Below are 20,569 nucleotides of genomic sequence, written 5' to 3'. Positions count from 1 at the left end.
CTTTTAATTCATAATTTATTTCCTCTTAATATACTTGCTTTATGTAATGCTCCCCTCTCTGCCCCCCCTTCCTCTCCTCCTTTCTTTTTTCTGGAAGTTCCCCAGGAGAAAATGGTATTACACAACTCCCTTGATTAACTGGAAATGAAGCTTTTCCCCCTCGGTAGTCGCGATTTGGTAGAGTTTCCAGGACATAAAGCACGGCCCAGAGTGCTGAAAGGCAGAGAGACGTGGGTGGAAGTGATCCAAAGGCCCTTAAAGTGATGGGGGTTGATCTTGGTGGTCCCCAGAGCAGAGCTCTGAAAGGCTTTGCCTATTTATCAATGGGTTAAAAAAGTGTAATATTACCATTCTTCTTGTTCCTCTGTATTTTGACTGCACGGAGTGGCATCCTAATGTGTAGCAATATGTGATATATCTGAGACTGTGCTGGTAATATTAAAAAAATAAATAAAAACCATGGTCCTAATTAAAATAGCTTTCTATTACAGGGAAAGGAGACTTTGCAGGGGAAGGAGGAGACATGCCAACTGCTGCCTTGGCCATGCTGACCAAGGAACCTCCCTGCCCACAGAAGTTTTGATGGAAAGCAGCTGGGAATGGAGTATTTTGGAGGCAAGACATCACCTGCAGTGACAGAGGTGTCCACCCCGTGCTGCACACAAGGACTTACCTACCCTGCCCACCTGCCCCTGTGAATTATTTGTGCCCCTGAAAGCCAAACAGAATTTTTTGGGACAGCATGGTTCTGCGCCACACACCATCTCAGACTTCTGGGTGCTTTTATCCCTCTAAGAAACTGAAAATTCTGCAAATCCAGTGTAACACTGAAAACTTCACCACCCACTGTTCTGCAAGCACAGGGCCCAAGCACAGTGGGCACAGCCACCTTGTCACCTCAGCCCCTTTCCCATGCACCTGCCCATAACAGCTGCATTTTGCAGCCAGGTGACATCCCATAACCCTATTTCTTTAAGGAACAGGATGAACTGGGCCACATCTGAATGGCACAGGAGAGGGCCAAAGCTCTATTCACACTGACTCAAGGGACACAACATGTACCATGCCTTTTAAAACCAAAAATGGACAACTCCCAATTTCCATTTCCAGTCTCCTGCAACAATGCTGTGCCCTACTGTCAAGGAACGTGTGAATAAATTGAGGAAAGAAGGTTAAAGAAGCCCAAGGGAATAAGAGTCCCTTTTTCTTTATTGCAGTTAATTTTGACAAAGGCTCTTCTGTTTCCTCTCCTCCCCCCTTTTTTTTTATTTGGAAGGGCTTCGTGCCAAGCTGCATTATTCCTCCTCACCATGGTACTGCCATGAAACCCGCCTGGTATGTTTGCCTGAAAATCGCAGGTTTTCATGGAAATTGTTTTTATCTCAACAACTACTCCCTTTGTCACCTCAGACATGAAAAGAGAAGGAGAAGGGCTCAGGCTCAAATCCCATCCCAGCAACAAAACATCCATGAAAAAGCACCATGACCTTCCAAACCCAGCCCCACGAAAACCTGCCCTCCCAATAGGGCAGAAACCCACCAAAACTCCTTTTTACCACCTCACTCAGAACTCCAGAGCATGTGCAAACCCATGAGAGATGCTGTGCACAGCCTCAGTTCGAGACAACAGGGCTTGGGAACAAAAAGCATCCCATTGCTGGGATTGTTTTGAAGTATTTTTTAAGTGGAAATAGTTTCTTTTCTTGCAGCCCATCGTGGCAACCAGAGCCCTCTGGCTCCTGTCAGCAAGGCAGGAGCTCCTCAGGGGTGTCCTCTATTTCCAGCCTATTTACTTCTCTGTTGAGAAAGGAGCCTATAGATGCTCCAGTTCTCAGATTTGGGACTTTGGAGGGACTGGGTTATTCAACAAACCAACCCTTTCTAAACACTGTCAAAGGAGTGATTTGATGCCTTTCAGTGCTTACCATACAAAACGCTGAAAGACCAGTGGGCTTCAAAAGCCACAGGAGCGGAGCTGGAGTTTGGCAGGAGTTCATTAGCTGCCTGTGTCCTTCTGTGTGTGGCTTGTAATTACATGCAGACCTGGTGCCAAATCCTCATCTACTGAGGGGTACCAATTAACGTGCTGCTGGATGATTCACAGGTAGCTAATGTCGAGATTTATACACCCGGCGTGCCAAATAGCCCATGCTTTTTTATTAATATTATTATTATTATTATTATTACTTTAAGCTGGCCTTTTTTCCCCTCTTTCCAAGTTATCATATAAAAACAAGGTTTTGGCAGTAAAATTGGGATTGTCCAGCCTGTTCCCAGGGCCACACACTGGTGGGCCGGATCCTGCTGACACTGTGAACCACATCTGCAGGGAAATGCACATCTCTTGGACCATGGGCCAAGGGCTTGCAAGTTAAATCACCTACTGTGTTTTCCCTTTGTAAAAAGCAGAGGTTTTTCTGCTCCAAGGAGGAAAACTATAAAATTGAGGCACCCTTTGCACTCTATACTTGGCTTTCCTGCTGCTTGCACCCTCTTACTCCTACAGGCAGCAAAACAATAACAGCAGAAGCTTCAGGAGCAGCTGGGGGAGCTGAGGAAGCAGGTAACTAAAAGTGATAATTTACTTTTTGAAGGGGAAATGTACACAAAACTGCATCTCCTGTAGGAAAACATAACAGTTGTTAGTTTCTCTGACAAAAGATTAAAAAAAAAAACCCACAACAAAAAGGAGCCTTTCTTCTCTTACTTGAAATCTGCATCCCTTTGCCTCTCTTACTGGAGATCTGCATCACTTTGCAGCCAGCTGGCTCCCCATGCAGCCCTTGGCAATTAAAACCTTGGGAAGTCAAACACAACAGCATGGAAGTGAGCCTTTTGTTTTCCTGTTTTGTCATTCCTGTCTTATGTTTGATCCCAAGATTTCTCAGGCTAGAGGGAAACCATGGGCCCAGTGGAGCATCTTGGCATTGGCTGGGCACAGGTCTCCGAGCTCACTGGTTTGCCCCTGCTGATGGTTTTCCCATGGGGAGCACGGCCTCATCTCCCTCTGCTTGACTTTTTCTTTTCCAAAAAAGACTGCTCCTCAGCCCTGGGGGATAACAATTCCAGGAGGGCTGCAAGTACAACCCAACGCTCGCACCACTTTATCCTTCTCCAATAAACCTTTCACTGCATTTGACACGATACAGGTCTTGTCCAGCCATGAAAGCTTTCCTGCTTATCAGGAGAATTTTTAATCAACCAGCAGGGAAAACATGGCCTGACATTTTATTGCTTCCTTGTGCTTTGCTTTTAGATGTTTCGGTTTCTTCTCTTGCTAATCTCTTTAGCCAGGGATCAGTGGAAAGCCTCAAGTTTTCCATGCCCAGCAGCTTCCCCTGGATCATTTGGAGTCAGGGCAGGCAGAGGAGTGTGGGGACAGTGGGGGGTTTATGGTGGGATGGAGAAGAAGGCTCTCGATTCACTGCAGGTTCTGGAATAGGGTTTTGTCCTGGCCACAATTACAAAACAACAAACAACGTCTGTGGGGAAGGGTCATAAGAAGTTCAGCTTTCCTCTATTAAAACCATCTGGTGCCTATAAAAAACCCCAACTGGTTGGTTGGGATGGTTGGTAGCACCTCCTCCCCACTCGGCTCTTCCTGGCACCTCACGGGAACGTGGTGGCACCAGAGGTGTCACAGAGAGGGACAGGGCTGCCGTGGGAACGGGGGGCCTGGCAGACACCCCCTCCACTTTGCATCCCTCCTGCTGCAAAGAAGGTGCCCCAGCATCCACCTCCATTTGGCTCTTATCTGAGCCAGAACTTCTTTACAAGGTGTCTGTCCCCTCAGGAACGCCAGCTCCTGCCAGAGTGCCCTCAGCGAGCCCCTGAGAGGGCTGAGCTTTCTGAGCAAAATAAAACATCCCTGGGAGGCCTGCGTGGGACCCTGCAAAGGGTTTCTCCAGGTCACAGTCACCAGCGGGTCCCCCTCCAGCATCAACAGCGAAAGGCACCGCCAAACCTGCAGGGGATGGGAACCTTTATTAAAAAAAACACAACAACAACAAAAAAACCCCTAAACCTCTCCTTTGTTTCCAACAGAAATAAAAGAAAGGGGGTGGAAAATAAAAAGGAAAAGAAAGGAGAGGAGAGCTTAGAGCCAGTTCCCCAGCCTGTAACACAAAACCAGGCTGTGCTGGGAAACCTTACACCACGCAGCATCCAGCTCATGTACTCCTGCTCCGCTCGCCGCCTCCCGGATGCTTCCCCAAGCCCAAACTGCCCCTGAGAGAAGCCAAGCCTCAGCCTCTGCTGAAAAGCCTCTTTGTTTGGACTCTCTTTCCAAATCAGCGTATCCTGAGATTGAACTCCCTTCCACCCCTCTGCAGGGCTTTCGAGGGCTGGGATGCCTTTGGCAGCAGGCAGCTCTGCCAGCAGGTTCGCGGTGCCGCAGCAGCGCGCGGCCCGCCCGGCCGGGCACCCTCAGCACCAGGAACTCTCCCCACGGAGAAGGAGAGAAAGGCAGGGAAGGAGAAAGTGCATCAGAATTACTTCAAAAGATCCTTTAATCATGGATTGTGAGCAGAGGAGCTGAGTTCTCCTTAATTAAACAATAGCTTTAATCAGCCTTCAATAGCTGGCGTTACTCAGAGGGTGGTGAGGCCCTGCCACAGGCTGCCCAGGGAAGATGTGGCTGCTCCATCCCTGGAAGTGTTCAAGGCCAGGTTGGAAAGGGCTTGGAGAAACCTGGGAGAGTGGAAGGTGCCCCTGGCCACGGCAGGGGGTTGGAACAAGATGAGTTTTAAGGTCCCTTCCCACCCAAACCCTTCCATTGTGTGACACTGAGGCACAACAGTGAGCTGACTGTTTTGTCTTTCTTAAAGCACTGTAACTGAAAGGAAACCAGACAAGGCTGGTTTCAAAGGAATCAAAGAAATCACAGAAACCCAGGCACGAGGTCTGGACCATGCACACATCACCAAGAGGGTCTGACTCCAAGTACTGCTGTGAGCTTTCATACAGGCCCGAGGCCATCACTCCCTGAGGCCCTCACTGAGACCTCATGTCCATCACCCACCACACACAGAAATAAAATACTCAGCGTACACAGAAATAAAATGCATCTTCTTGCACTGCAAGCTCAGGGCACAGCTCTGCTACATCCATACAGACAGGCAATGGGGGGTCTCCTATGTCCCTTGGGACTGGCAAACCCCCAAAATCCCACGTTCCCAGAAAAGGCAGGGATATGGTGCTCCCAGGGCAGGACCTCTGCTCCTGCACTGACCCAGCTGAGACCCACAAACAGCACCAAGGGGGTAATTTCACCCCTCAGAGAAAACACAGCAGATCTTGCAGCAAGGGAGTGTTAATGAGAGTATCAGCCCAACACCTCACCCTGACACTAAAGGGAAAGCCCTCTTCTCCAAAACCAGCCTCAGGCCCAGGACTTAAAGCAATTTCACGGGGGAAGAAGATGTTTTTCACTTGCAGGCAGCTTTATTTTACCTCAGTGTTACATCTTTCCCTGTGAAAGCAAAACCCTGAGATTTAAGCAGGTGGATTTTCAGGCTGTGGACCCAATACCCACTTGTGGCAGAAAACTTCAGCAAGAGCAAAAGCAAAGTAGCTGTTGTTATATCCACAATCCTGGTGTATCCCAAACACTATCCCACTTGTCTGGCAATTTCAAACATGCTGCATGCCTAGATTCTGCACTGGCTCTGAGAGTTTTACACACGGGAAAACTTCTTTATGCCCATGGTGATTTATTAAAACAGGCTTTCTCCAAAATGCTATCCGGCTTTTCCATGGGTTTTGCATTTGACAAAGATTCATACCAGCTCAGTCAGAAAAAAGAAATGCCACAAAACTTCTCCTTTAAGGAAAAAAAAAAAAACCAAACCACCCAACCCTCACAGCCCAATGCTTTAGAAATGCTTCCACATGCTAATCAGCCTCCTATTCAGTTCCAGACTGAATAGGACTCCAACAATGACAAAGAAATACGCTGAACCTATCCCACATTTCATCCCCTTCACTCAAAATGTTGCTGTTACCTTGGTTTTCAGCCGCTTTGTGGGAGCTGCAGCAGAATGACAGCTGCATGCTAAAGCTGCAGGGATGGTCAAGAAACCAGGAGGGCTAGATGAAAAAATATCTGGTCCAGATTATGTGGGGAAAAAAATGGGATTATCTGAGGGAATAGTAACTGATGCTGCAAATTTTTATGAAAGTTAATAAGAAAATAAAAAAAGAAAAAAAAAAAAAAACCCTGAGTCCTCTACGAAAAGCACAGCCTCTTGTGGTCAGGCAGCAAAGGGAACTTTCTCTCAGCCTGGCAAGTGTGAGTAGGATAAAAGCCCCTCCAAGCCCTTCCCTTTGAGAATCATCCATTTTTGTAATGTATTTTCAACTGGCAGATGCCTTAGTGCATCTTTTCCTCCATGTCCTTAACCTGAAAAACTCCAGCTCTTTTTCTGGGAAAGGACAAGCCAGCTCCTGCTGCAGTGGGTGAAACCAAGGTTGTTTCCCTTTTCTGCAGAGCAGAAGCACCAGAACAGAGGCACCTGGGTAAGTTTTCACAGGAATTCAGGTGGGAAGCCCCAGGACAGGTGCACACATGTCCTAGGGACACATTCAGCCCAAGCCCTGGCAGTCACAGACTCCTCCACAGTCGCCAAGGATCTGATTTCAAGATGCTTTGGGGGCCCTGGCAGAAGCACTGAAGTACTGAAGTTTGCAGCTCCAACAGGGAGTTCAGGAAGGACTCAGAAGTGCCTCAGCAGCTCTGAAAGCCCCACTGGGCACCTGGGTGCCTCTGTACTGGAAACAATGCCTTCAAAGTGTGCCCTCGCCGGGCTCCAGCGCCTGCCCACGCGCCGAGGTGATGCTGCTCCTTCTGCTCCCTGGCTCCCCAGATTAGAAACTCCCAGAGGCACAAACCTCCCGTGACATGCCCGGGCAGGACCAAGTGCAGCACAGCCTGGCACAGGGATCCTCGGCCCAGCACTTGAATTCAGGGAGAAGCAGCTCCCCAGAAAAGCAAGGGCCATCTGATCAGCCATCAAAGCGGTGCTCCAGAAACCTGCTAACACCAAACTGATTCACAGCTATCGACTTCAAAGGAGTTTTGCTGCCTGCCATCAGCTCGCCAGCCATCCAAAATTACTCCCTGAGCATCACTCAGAACACAAATGCACCCAGTGGTTACTGACCAGACCTGCTTATCAGCATTTCACCACGCTGTGTGTGACTTTCCCTTTGGAAAAACAGCACTTTAAAGGGTGGTGGGACTTGCAGGAAAGCCTTGGAAGCCCTCAAAATGCTTGGGATGTGGGACTGGTTGCCACGGCTGCTGGGCTGCTACAAAGACCAGAGCAAAGAGCTCACTGTCAGCTGGCTGGGAATGATAACCAGGGCTGGGCTGGCTGCTCCCTCCAGGCTTAAAGGAAAACAAAACACACTACCCCCAAAAAAAGTCCTAAATAACCTGCTGAGTGTCAAGGAGACAGGAAGCCCAGACCCCTTTTGGCACATTGGCTTTCAAATTCAGCAGCTAGGCACTGGGAGGATGTGATGAGGTCTCAGCTTCATATTAATGCTCAATTAACAGAAATGTGATTAATATCTGTGTGCAGTGCCTGCATGGTCAGACACAGGGGTACTGCTGGCTGGCCAAAAATGGCAGTCATTCTTTATGATTTTACAGGTGAAAGCAGCTAATTTCTTCTTTTGTGCAGCACCAGACTGATACTGCTGGGAGGCAGAAGCTCTCTGAAGTATCATTTCTTTCAGCAGTGATGGCTGCCCAAAACATCTCACCAGTAACTTTCACTTCTTCTCTTTAAAGCCATGGAAGAAGATGCTGCTCTCCAGCATCCAGAAAAGATGATGAGGCTCCAAGAGGTGCAGTCTGACACCTGCAAGCTCCTGAAGGGGTGAAGGACAGCTTGGTCCCACAGGCACCTTTGGTGTTCAGGGCAAGCTGTGGATGAACCCAGCAATGCCAACTGCTCCAGCCTCAATCTGCCATGTTTTCCAACCAACACAGGCTATGCCCACTGGTGTTTTTTACCATAAAACCTGGAGGCACCTCTCAAGCTCCTCAGTGCTATGAAAAACACACTTCCACATCTTTCTGGGCAAGGGATGCAGAACTGTGGGAGAGCAGTAGAGCATTATGAGCAGTCTCCATGGAGTCAGTGTCACCACCAGTGTCAGACCAGCTGCAGCTCCATCTGGGCTCTGGCTGGCAGCCCCAGCCTAGCCCTGAAGGAGGGCACCAAGTGCTCAGAGAAGACAAGGCTGTGCACGGATGCAGTCCTGTTCCAGGGCTGGAAGAGGAATACACAGCACAAAGAGCACAGGCATTTACAGAGCATCACAAGCTCTGGAGTTAAATTACATGTTCTGCGTATAACTTGACTTGATGCAGAGTCTGTTTCCAACCCTCTGTCTCCAAAACATCCAGCACATGTGAAAAACAAGCCCACTTACGTGACTGACTCCAAAGGATAGAGTTCCATAGGAATTGCTGGTACTTCCAAACCTGCCATGACAAAGCTGATTTTCAAACTCATTCATGCATTCTCTTATTCTCTCATACAAACTTATGCTGAAGGCTTGCTTTCAAGCTGTTTGCATCAAAATCCAAAAAAAGACACTTCAAATTCCCTGGTTTTTGTGGCATTCTGCTTCCTCAGGTTGAACTGGAGGAGCAGCTTCTGCTGATCACGATCCCACTGTTGCAACTGAGCCCTTGCGTGCAGCTAAGAGGCAAGAAGGGATTCTCCAATTTCCCAACAGCTGCTCCAACACATCCCTGGCCACAGACACCTGACTCACACGAAGGAACTTTCCACCTGCTCTAAAACTGTGGAGCAGATAGTGCCCCTCCAAGGTGGATGCCATAGGAGAGAGTGAAACGGAGATGGGCTTTGAAAGGGATGCATATGCTCTTCTGGCAAAGGGGGCCACTGATCCATAGGAGATGTGACACACAGGGCATCCTCCTCCCAGCTTTTGACAAAACCCACCCAGCTGAGGTGTCTGGAAAAGCAGATGGAAGGCTGGCCACAGGCTGGGCCTCCAGACACGCCGGCAAGGGGGGAAACACAGAAGAGTGTTCAGAAAACTGACTTCAGACTTTTATAATTACAGGATAAGCGCTGGATTACTTTAATTCACCTCTTCCATTGAGGTTTTATCATTCTCATTTCTGAGCCTTTTTGTTTGTTTGTTTAAAAGATGAAACCTGACCTATCGGAAGATCTGAACAAGGCCCTAAGACACAACAAAAAGGAAGAAAATGTTTTTTAAAAAAATTATATATATATATATATATATATATATATATATATGATAATACTCATACAAAACCTCAGCTGGCAGGGGGGAAAGCCACATCCTGGGAGGGGGTTTCCCTGCTTCCTTCCCCCGCTGGGACACAGCCCCTTGGGATGCCAGGGAAGCTGCTGTTCCCAGCTCTGGCTGTGCGAATGCTGGGAGAGGAGGGTTTGAAGGCTGCTGCCTTTCCCCACGCTGCCTTCAACAGGCAGGCCCTTGTTCCAGGCACAGGCAGGCCGGGAGACCACAAGGGTCCCTTCTGGATTACTATGGATGAAGTGGGAGCATTGTATGAAGGGAACGGGGAGGATGGAGCCTGCTCCGCCAGAGCAGAGCTGGGCCTTTGCCTCCCCCTCTTTGAAGGCATTTCAGGCAGAGATGGGGCCACACAAACACCCTGCCTATCTCAGATGCTGAAGAGGGGCCCTGGTTTGCCAGAGGTTCCCCAGCTGTGGTATGCAAACCATTTTTGGGTGGTACCTGCATCTGGAGAAGACACCACCAGCCTGTATCTAGACAAACAGAGTCAGACCAAAGCAGCCTAGGAAAGGCATGCATATTAAATGGAGATTTAAAGGGTATAAAAATAATCCGTTTGATCTGGGAGTGATGTTTATATTATTTTCCGTGCTCACTACAAACAGACAATTAAAAAAATGTCATCTGCTGTAATTGTGATTCCCATCTCCTGCCTGTCTCAGCAGCAGGTACACAGGATTCAAAGCACTCCTGGCCATGAAGCAGATGCACGTAATTCTGCTTTTCCTGGAGACACATCTTCAGGCTGGCCAAGTTCCACCAACTCAGGAAAGCCAACAGATTTATACCCCTGAGGACTCAGTCTGCCATAGGTACAGCATTTCCTTGCTCTGCAATTAACACCTCAAGTATAATTGTCACTAATAATCTCTTTTTGATAGGTCGGTTCTCTTTTTTGTTTGTTTGTTTGTTTTCACAAAGCAAATGCAGAAAAAGTGGATTTCAAACACCTCCAAAATATTTCTCTCCCCTTTACTTCTAGTCATCTTTGGCTCCTTTGGTCTTTCAAGGGAGGCACAACAGATGGGTATCACACTTTAGGTGCTGATTGTTGGTTCAATAAGAAGCTTTTCCAGGCTCGAAAAAAAAAGCTCCTTTAACTCCCAAGTTCTGGCAGAGTCCAACTGCACAACAACCTCATGCCGAGGTAACACTTCTGCCAACCTGCCTTTGCCAGAGCACCTCCAGAGCAGCCATCCCTGGCCAGGAGCTCGCTGCCACCAGGAGATCCTACAGGTTGTGGAGAGACACATAAACATTAACGACCAAACCCCACCTAGGGATGCTCAAAACATGATGACAACTCTCCACCCACACAGCTTCTCCCATGTGGTGTGGGCTCAACACAGAGGAGACACAGCCAGGAGAAGGCACCACCGAGGGGTTGGGACTGTCCAGCTGGTTTGGTACAGCCAGGTATTGCTGTCCCTTGCTGGAAACAAGAAATGGCAAATGGCTGGCTCAGTGTCTTCTTCAGGTGCACAGAACGATGTCACCCATGCGACAAGTGAGGGCTGCGCAGCGGGGCAGTCCTAAAAATAAAAACAACAGCCCCAACCCAAACAAAGTAAAGTTGCTTAGCTCAACACATCCAGCTTTACACCATCCAAATAACTCTAACCTCACCCCTCATCTCCAATTCCTCCCACTCCTAACACTTCAATGACAATCCCAGGCCTGTTTGCACCAATTTTTGTGATGAAGCGACAGGGCCCCTGGCAGAGCTGAAATCCTTTTTGCTTCTGAGAGCTGGAGGACTACACAATTTTCTACACAGAAGAGAGAAGTCAAGAGTAATCTAAACTGTTAGCCCAAATTATAAGATTATATACCCACTTACATAAACATGTCAAGGTCCAGCTAACATAAACATTTACTTTCAAAGTTCATTTTAGCATCAAGCTCGCTACAGGAGATGCCAAATTTGTGAGAAAGCTGCAGAGATATTAAGGTTGTAAGAGGTCTATCCATCTGTTGCTTCAAGAAACCTTCCCAAGGCAGTAAAACTTGTGTTGCACAGATTAACTGGGATTGACAGAAGAGAGAAAATTAAATTAGAGGCAGAAAAGAAGAAGGGCAGTAAATTATGTGCAGTTTACATCCCATCAGCCTGAAACATATGCTCCCATAAAGCAAATTTCCACAAGCCTCAGAAGCAGGTATGCCAGATGAAATCCTTCTGTTTTATGGCACAAGCAGGACTTTTTGGAAGCTGTTTTACCTGCACAAGCTGCACAAATACAAGCTACTGAAGACCCTCATCTGGCCTGTCACCCTTGCTGACACAGCCTTCCCCTCTTCCGAGATTAAACGCTTGACTTAGCACCCGTCAGCAGAGCACAGGTGGCTGCTCAGAGCTTGCTGAACACCAGGAGCCCCTGCCAAGGGAAAAGAGCAGGTCTGAGAGGAGTAAATTTAACCCTAGATGCTACATCTGTGGGGCCAGGCTCCAAAACATCTCACCTCAAGGGTCAGGGCACGAGGCTTTTCCTCACCTGGCCACGTCTCCTGCATCAGGAGGAGGTTTGGCGGCTGTTGCAGAATAGCAAAACTCCATGGCACCAGGGAAAGTTGTCCCCTGAGATCTGCCCCAGCCAGGGTCACCCCAGTTTCCCTAGATAACAACTCCAAGCTCCAGGTAGGAGGTGCAGGAAACTCCTGGCAGAGGGATGGGCTGTGGATGATCAGGTGAAGGTGGATGGAGTGAGGTCCACCCATCAGCCTCTCGTTTTGCTGCTCGGAGAGTTCCCCACTGCTCTACAAAGTAAAGACACCAACCAGCTCAGCAGGGGGAACTTCAGACCTGCCCAGACCTCCTCCATCGCATTTTCAGATGTTTTGCAGTGATCAGGAGACAGGGACAGGGCAGCGGGGACTCTTCCACACCACCAAGCTCGCCTGTGGCCCTAACAATTTCAGGAAGCATCTTCCAATCCTCTAAACAGAGCCTTCCCAAGAGGAGGAAGCAGATGCAGAAAGTTATTTTCCCCCCTTGCATGACCTGCTTTAATAAATGCACACTCAGTTCTTTTCTGCCTTTTTTTACTGAGTTAAGCACGGGCACGGAATTTCTGGGAAGTTCTCAGTGTCGGCGATCAAACCTCTTGTTCATGCAAGAGCCCAGGGATTTATGAGTGCCAAGTGCACTCATTAGAGGAGTGGGCTGGTCATTCAGGAACATCCAGCTCCCTGCCAACTCAACTCAAGTTGGAAATGCAGGAAAAATGGAGGTTTTGGTGCAGTGGATCTTCATCCAACCCACTCCACCAGCCTCTGGCTCAGTGACTCTGCTCCCCAAGAAAGAAAAAGATACAAATCTTCCTTTTATGCATTTGCTATAAAGATAACCATTGTACTGCTTAAGGATGAAAGACAAAAGTGGATCTTTCTAACTACTCTCACCAAATTAAAGCTGAAGGAAGCTCCTGATAGCTCCGCTTTACTAATTCAGACTTTCTTAGATGTTTATGGTAATTGTCTTCTGGGTAATTTGTTTAAATTTGTGTGTAAACAAAGGGTTTGTACACATCTACAGCCTCACACAGAGTGTGTAATTTCTGAAAAACATTCCAGCCATAGTTCCCTCTTTTCATTTTCCCCTCAGAGAAAACCAATTCAAGGCCGAAATATGGCATTACCTGCAGCAGGAGCCAGTGCAGCGTCACAGGCCTCTGCAAATCAAACAGCCAGTTTTAATATTTCCTAAAGTGGTCCTCAAATGAGAAAAAGCCTTCTGTTTCCCTGCTTCTCTGAATGTCTTTGGGCAGCTGCTCAAGAGGCGTAACTCACTTTGACTGCACTGGAGGCCACTGGCCATGTGCCCACATGCACCAGCATTAGATCTCTGCTGGTCCCTCCACCTCAGAAGAAGTCATTTCACCCAATTCTGATCCTTCTTATCTTACCTAGGGCTTTTTTCCCCCCACTGGATATGTAAATATCCATCAACTTGTACCTGTCCACCTTTCTCTTACAGGAAGGATTCAGCTAAGGCACACTTTTTCCACTTTCCAAGTGTTTTTTTGGGGATTTTTAAAACAAGAAAATGGCAATCAAGTACTAGCAAACCATAAGCTCATAGTCTTCTCTAGCAAAAGGCAGAGGGAAGAGCAAGTCAAGCCTCCCATGAGTGGGGCAGCTTTGACAGCAGCTCATGCCCAGTCATCCACTGGCAGGTCCCATACTCCTGGTCCTGGTCCGGGTGTATTTGCAGAGCCCATCCCCAAACACACACCATGGGCTATCCATCCCCAAACACACACCATGGGCTCTCATCCCACAATCATCTCCCTCACCATGTCCCACCCACGCCCTTCACCTGCCAGTGACCAGTCAGACCTAAACTTTCTGGTGCTCTTGAATTTAAATGCTCCTCACCTTAAAAAAACTCCAACAACAAAACAGAAACGAAGAACCCCAACAAAAACCCCAAAACAAGCCAACTCTGGTGTTCACTTCCTGATTTCCACCTGTAGCAACCTGAAACAAAGCAACAATCACCGTTTTGCTGTACCACATCATTCCCTGCTAACAATACTTTCCAGAGATGCTTGATAAGTCCTGTTTACCCAAACTAGCACAAGTAGAATAACACATGTCAACCAACTGCTTTTTCATTTAGGACCCTTAGCCCAGAGAAGGGGAAGCAAAACCCTTTCCCCATTCAAATAGCACCTACTCATGCCAGGAACTCCCCAAGTTAAGAAAACTTAGGTAACTAAAAGTTTAAAAGTTCTGACTCCTTGGAGCTGTTTTACTAGGAATTCGACTTTCTACTTAAATAAGTGAGGTAAGTCCAACTAGCTATGTTCCTACTTATATTAGTTTCATATATGGGATAGCAAGTATTTTTATTTTTTCCAGATCCGAGAAGATGAAGCTTTCTGCACTGGCCCTTATTCTTGTGGGAATATAAAGAGAAAACCATGCCTCCCCTCCTAATGTATTAGTGCCCCCTAATATACACCAGATGATCAATAAACTGCAAAAAAATTAAATCAAACTGACAGTCTTTAAAAAATGGGCTCTAAGCAGAAACAATTGTTTAAAGACTGTGGTGTCTGGAGTATTAAACTCACGTGCTGTTGTGTTATTAATCTCTTTGTTGGAAGCCGGTTGATTTCCCCTGCCCGTGTCTGTCAATTAAACATTCAGCATCGCAGCCACAATGGAAGGGTTGATGTTTTGGAATGCAAAAAGTTTTTTTGAGACGCGCTGTTGACAGTTCCCTTCCACGCTACAGCATCTCCAAAAAGCCATAGCATCTCCAAAAAACCGAGCAGGCAGGCAAACCCAGACCTCGACCAGGGGCTGCGAGAGCGCTCCGGAATGAGTTTAGGGAGACGGGAGAAAGAGGAGCGCTGGTAAAGCCGCCAGCAGAGCGACACGGCAGCCGGAGCGGCAAGAATTGCTGTTTTCCATTATTAACCAAAACACGAGCAGGGCTGAGCGTAGAGCGCTGCCTCCACCTGGAGCTGGCCCCGGCGCCGCCGAGGTGCCGCCGAGGCAGCGCCGGGAGCGGGGCCCGCGCCGGGGGCAGCCCCGGGGCGCATCCCCGAGCCCACAGTGCCCCCTGCGCACCGCCCGAGCCGCTCCCCACCGCCGGCAGCGGGGCCGGGGGGCAGCGAGGCACGAACAGCAGCGAATCACCCGCAATGAGTGCGCCGGGGTGCGGGGCTGCCGTGCCTGGGTCTCCCCGCGGAGACCCCCGGGCGCCCCCCGCGCTCCCCGGCCCGGCGCGGCCGCTCCCCGGCTCCCCCGCTCGCCGCCCGGCCCGGCTCTCCCGGCGGCCCCGCTCCGCGCTTTTGTTTGGGAAGCGGCGCGGCCGGGGCACGGCCGAGCTCTGCCCGCCCGCCGCCGAACTTTCCCAAAAGTTTTTCCCGGGGACCGGAGGGGGTGCGGGAGCGGGGAGAGGGGGCGCGGAGCCCGCAGTGCTCACCCATGACGAGGCAGAGGCAGTCGAGGCAGATGAGCAGGGCTTTCTTGCTGCTGCTCTTGGCCGGGTTGTTGTTGAGCGCCGGGCTGCCCCCATTCTTGCTCTCCGGCGGGATCGCCTTGTCGTACTTGTAGCTCTGCATTATCGGGGGCGAGCGCCCGGGACGAGCCGTGCCGAGCCGAGCCGGGCCGTGCCGGGCCGCAGGGAGCCGCTCGGAGCCGAGCCGAGCCGAGCCGAGCCGCGCCGCCGCCGGGCTCGCACGCCGTGCGCCGGGGAGGTGCTGCCCGCGCCGCCGGAGCCGCTCCCGGCCTCTCCGGTGGGGCACGGGAGGCGAGAGAGGCAGGCGGGTCTTCCCAAGGAGAGAGGAGGGGAAAAAAAAAAAATCAAAGTAGCAAAACAAAAACCAAAACAAGCCCAAAAAAAAAAAACCAAAAACCCCAATCACCGGGAAAGCAGCGAAGGGGCAGCGAGTGAGAAGTTTGCGGGTTGTCCCAAAGACGGTGGAAAAGTCCTGAAGGAAAAGCCGGGGGGAAGGACTTAAAAAAAAAAAAAGTGTATATATATATATATATTTTTTTTTTTTATCTATAAATGTATGTTTCTGTGTATGTATGAAGGTCTCAGTCCAAAAGAAGGTGCGGGGCGATGCTGCCCCGGGGGCAGGTGGGCTCCGCGCTGGGCTCCGCTGCGCTGCGCTGGGGGCTCCCGCCGCGCCCGCCCCGGCCGCTCTGGGAGCCACCGGCTCCGTTCTGCACTTTTATTTCGAGAGGCGCTTTCCAGCCCTCAGGAAAAAAAAAAAAAAAAAAAAAAAAAAAAAAAAAAAAAAAAAAAAAAAAAAAAAGGAGAAGAAGAAGAGGGGGAAGAAAAAAAAAAAAATCAGTCACTTCGCCTCAGATGGGATATCCAAGTAAGCACAGCCCCTTTCCTGCATCTGACATTTTACACAGATAATTAAGTCCACATTTTTTTCCTGAGGGAAGTTAAAAAAAAAAAGAAAAGTTAGGAGCTAAGTTTTCTCTCGCAGACCAGAAGAAGAGTGCCTCTAGCGTTCGTTCGTACAGGAGTGCAGGGGGGAAAGGAAAACAACCAGCCGATCCAAGGCTGGAGGACTCCCGAAAGCTGGGAACGGTGCAAGGGGCAGAAAACTAACAACAAATAACTTTATAAATATTTTTCTCGTGCTTTTTTCTCCCTGCCCTCCAGCTCTGTTCCGTGTGCTGAGGCAGGGGAGGGGACATGATGTTTGGGGTACCCACAGACCCTGGCAGACCCCAGCGAGGCGACCCTGGGCTGAATTTTGGCTGTGCCACCCTGCCAGGTGCCACCGCCGAACCGTGGCAGCTTTGCCCTCCCGCAGAAGCAGCAGCACCTTCATCAAATGAGTGTAACGAGAGACTCGGGTGAGGGATTGCTTTGTTGGTTAATCGCTCGTTTGGTCTAATTAAAAATCATCAAGGAAGTAAAGGAAAGGTTTCCCAGGAGCCCGAGCTGGCAGGAGGGCAATGCTGTGCTCTGAGCAGGGGTGCAGGAGGTGGGGAGGGAGCTGCTACCCCCGGAACTGCTCAGGACGGTGTGTAACCACTTCTCCTCTTCGTTTTGGGTCGTGCATTTGACCTCAGCCTCTCGCCTGTGTGCTGGCACAAATCCTGCTGCATCCCTGGTGTTTCCCGGGCAGGGAGAGCCCCCAGCAAGGCCACCCTTCCCTGCTGCTCCTCCCGGAGCTGCAGACTGCAGCCCAAGCCTGGGCAAGGGCAGGTTTTCCAGGAATCTGTTTAGACACATTCACGGGCATACTGAGGCCAGCCTGGGAGGGAGGAAGAAAGTGAAGCGGCTGTTTTCAAATTTTACTTTTATATGTGTGGTGTAAAAAGAAAGGGGAAAACAGACCTTGGACGTTCCCCCAATTCTTTCATTAAGCCTTAGTGATGCCTCATTGATGTGAAATCAGGTGCCACCTCCCACTTTGCTGTTGAGGGGACTCTTTTGCCCATTATCACCCCATTGCACTGAATACAAAAGCATCACTTTTGGCCCAAAATGGTTCCAATCACCCACCCAGAGGACCAAACTGGCTGCGAAGGACACATCTCAAGGTCTCTCTGTCTTTCCCCTGAGCGTGGCAGAGGTGTGAGTGCCTAATTTAGGCTCCTTGGATGCCTGGAGCAAGTGGAAAGAATCTTCACGTGGGAATTCTCCCCCCAGCTGTGGGCACGCTGCCCAGCCCAGCTCATGTCCACTGTGGGGCCAAGCATCCACCTTCCCCTCACCCTTCAGAGCCTGGCCCTGCCTAGAGGAGCCCACAGATTCCAGCAGCTGGCTCCATCCTCCCCACATTCCCAAATCTGCTGATTCCCTGGGTTAAATTCCATTTTGTGTTCAAAGCAGGGAGAAAAAAAATACACACAAAAAATTAAACTTATAATTGTAACAGCAAATAAAAAATAATAAAAAAGAGGGTTTCTTGTACTTTCAGGGAAATTGAAATTATGGTTTTGTATTTGCATTTACAAGACCCCTCAGGCTATTTATGTTTGCGTTTTCATAACAAAAAGATTGTGCTGTTAATTGACGCAAGCCAGGACACACAAATCTGAATCTTGGACAATTTCTTAAGGGAGTAGCAGCCACCACAATTGCCCAGTTCACATTTGACAATGGGTAAGTCAGCAGTGCCAAAAAGCAGCTTCTGTGCCTTTGTCAATAATATGTAAGAGATTCGTTGGTAATAATTGCTTATTCATAAATGGAATTATCAAATACACCATGCAAGAGTATCCTTCAAGACCTCAGCTTTTCCTTTCAGTCAGACTTGAAATTCTCACTGTGGACTGAGGTTTTGCTTTATATAAATAATTTGAACTGAGTTTGTATTATTAGTGAATTTTTCTCTGCATTTTGAAGAAGGACTGATTTTCACCACCTTCCCACCCCAGCTGGACCAAACTTCTGGTAAACAAAGAATACGCTGATATAGTTTCTGGGAAGATCGAAAATTGTTGTACCACTGGTTCTTTCCAGATTTATTTCATACTCAACAATTTCAAAAGAGGAATTGAGTTTTATTCAGTCAGTCTCGTCATTTTAAGAGAATCATCTCTTTAAGGCTATTCCTGGAATGGATGAAGGGGCATGAACTAGTTGCTATCCCTTTTATCTTTGTATCAGTGGGACAGGACTATGTGGAAATCTGTTCATGACATGTCAAGAACTTAAAAACTGAGAGGAGGTTTGTACCTTACTCACTCATCATGGGCAGCCAACATGATCCTGGTAAAAAGAGTATCTGCCAAAAAAATCACCCCAAACCAAACCGAAAAACAACAGTAAAAATGTTCTTGTATTTCCTTTTTTTCTTTCTTCTCCATAGAAGAAAGAAAAAAAGGAAGGGGGACAGTAAGGTCCGGTTTGGGGCAAGAGGAACCCAAACCTCTTTCTTGAGAGGTTGTGAGAGCTTGTGTTTCCACCAGGTGCGCAGGGTTGGTGTGGGGAGACAGAAGGGAAGGGAGAAGACTCCAGATTCTGCTCTGAGGCTCATGGAAGTAGTTTATCCCACACATTATTTACCATAAAAGAGCTACTTGTTGGAGCAGGGAGTGAACCTGTAGCTTGTCCTTGTGCTCCTGCCTATCCCATCCCACTCCCCTTGGACCAGCACAGGTTTAAGGTGTCCCTACAATGGGTTCCATCAGTGCAGCATCTATCACTAGTTCTGGGGTGCAGAGGCAGCTGGGCAGCAGCACTTGGCCAGCACCATCCTTGTGCTCCTGGGGCTGCTCCTTGGCTGGCCAGGACGTGGCCCTGGCACTCCTGGCTGCTCCACTTACAGGTGTAGAGTGTCCCAGAGTCCTGGAAGGTTTGAATGGGAAGGAACCCTAAAGATCATCTCATTCCCCATGGGCAGGGACACCTTCCACCATCCCAGGTTGCTCCAAACCCCATCCAACCTGGCCTTGAGAATTTCCAGGGATGGGGCAGCCACAGCTTCTCCGGGCAGTCTGTGCCAGGGCCTCCCTACCCTCACAGGGAAGAATTTATTCCTCATACCTAATGTAACCATGCCCTCTGTCACTTCAAAGCCATTCCTCCTCCTATCAGTCCATGTCCTTGTCCAAAGTCCCTCTCCATTTCTCTCAGATCCCCTTTAGGTACTGGAAGTGGTTCTAAGGTCTCCCTGGAGCCTTCTCTTCTCCAGGTTGCAACTCTTCTGCTCTTCCTGATGTTCTGCAAACACAGATGCTGTTGCAGAGCAGTTGATGCCTGCAGTGTGCTCTTTGGGATGCTCATTTTGATGCACTGCCCAGTGCCATGCCACCCCTTCCCCCTCAGACCAACAGCCAGCTCTTCCTTGGGAACCCACTCCGCTTCTCTGTCACAGGAAGGATTTTGGCAGCAGCTCTTCTGGAGAGGGGACACACAGTGTGGGAGGACCAGGCCCTGCCTATTGTATTTCTTGGAGCTGCTAATGACCATGGCTACAGCAATCCTAAAATAAGAAAGTGAGCTGATTGTTATCCGTTATCTGAGATTGTTCCCCACGAGGGGGGAAATCGGAGCATGGTTACGTGCTGCACATCAGGTGGCCTGGCCTGGAGTCACGAGGCCAAAATACCAGTAAACTTCTGAAAAGTCCAAAGCTCAACCACCACTACCCTGTTCAGGGGTATTTTTAGCATCACCAGCTGCTGCTGCTGGAGAAAACACCCTCAGAGGGAATAGGAGTGGGGGCATTGCCCTGCCCAGCCCATGGCAGGAGGAGGTTGAGGGCAGGACACCTGCTGTGTCCCCTGCCCCTGTCCCCGTGCTGGACACCATCCCCGGCGCCAGGTTGTCCAACCTGCACAGTCAACATTGCCCTGTTAAATTTTTACAAAGGCTGGAATTAGACCTGTCATTGCAGAGAAAGGCAAATAAAAGTGAAATCCAAAGGGGGCCCAGTTCTGCCCTCCCCGGTGCAGCTGGGAAGGATCAAGCCTCATAAACCTTCAGGTCATTAAAAAGAATTAGCTGATAAATGTCATCCTGATGCAGCATTTGGTGCTGTCCAGGAAGTTGGGGATCCAGGCTGATGCAGGCCAGGAGGGTCAGCCCTCAGGCACGTGCCTCAGTGACCCAAGGGGTGGGACATTCTGTGGTCAGGGACCCGTTCCTGGCATCACAAATCACTCAGGGTCAGCAACATTCAATTTGCCAACAACTTAAAGTCCAGTCTGTTTTGAAACCAGCATCTGTATTCCTGCCAAGTTTCACAACCCTGATGTTTCTCCCTAATTTAATTTAGTTCCCCTAAATCTTGTTGGCTCTTGA

The 20,569-nt window shown here is 49.1% G+C and overlaps 1 protein-coding gene across 1 annotated transcript in view; it reads right to left on the bottom strand.

Moving 5' to 3' along the window:
* PLPP3 (phospholipid phosphatase 3) overlaps positions 1-15,998 on the bottom strand; it is a 44,729-nt gene extending 28,731 nt beyond the window's left edge. Inside the window, exon 1 of the mRNA XM_059853727.1 lies at positions 15,269-15,998. Within this exon, the coding sequence (XP_059709710.1) occupies positions 15,269-15,407 (139 nt within the window). The 5' untranslated portion in view covers positions 15,408-15,998. The remainder of the gene's footprint in view (positions 1-15,268) is intronic.
* Positions 15,999-20,569: the final 4,571 nt, after the last annotated feature.

The sequence above is a fragment of the Haemorhous mexicanus genome, chromosome 9 (assembly GCF_027477595.1).
Source record: "Haemorhous mexicanus isolate bHaeMex1 chromosome 9, bHaeMex1.pri, whole genome shotgun sequence".
NCBI classification, from domain to species: Eukaryota; Metazoa; Chordata; class Aves; order Passeriformes; family Fringillidae; genus Haemorhous; species Haemorhous mexicanus.
This window is presented reverse-complemented; position numbering and strand designations above follow the sequence as displayed.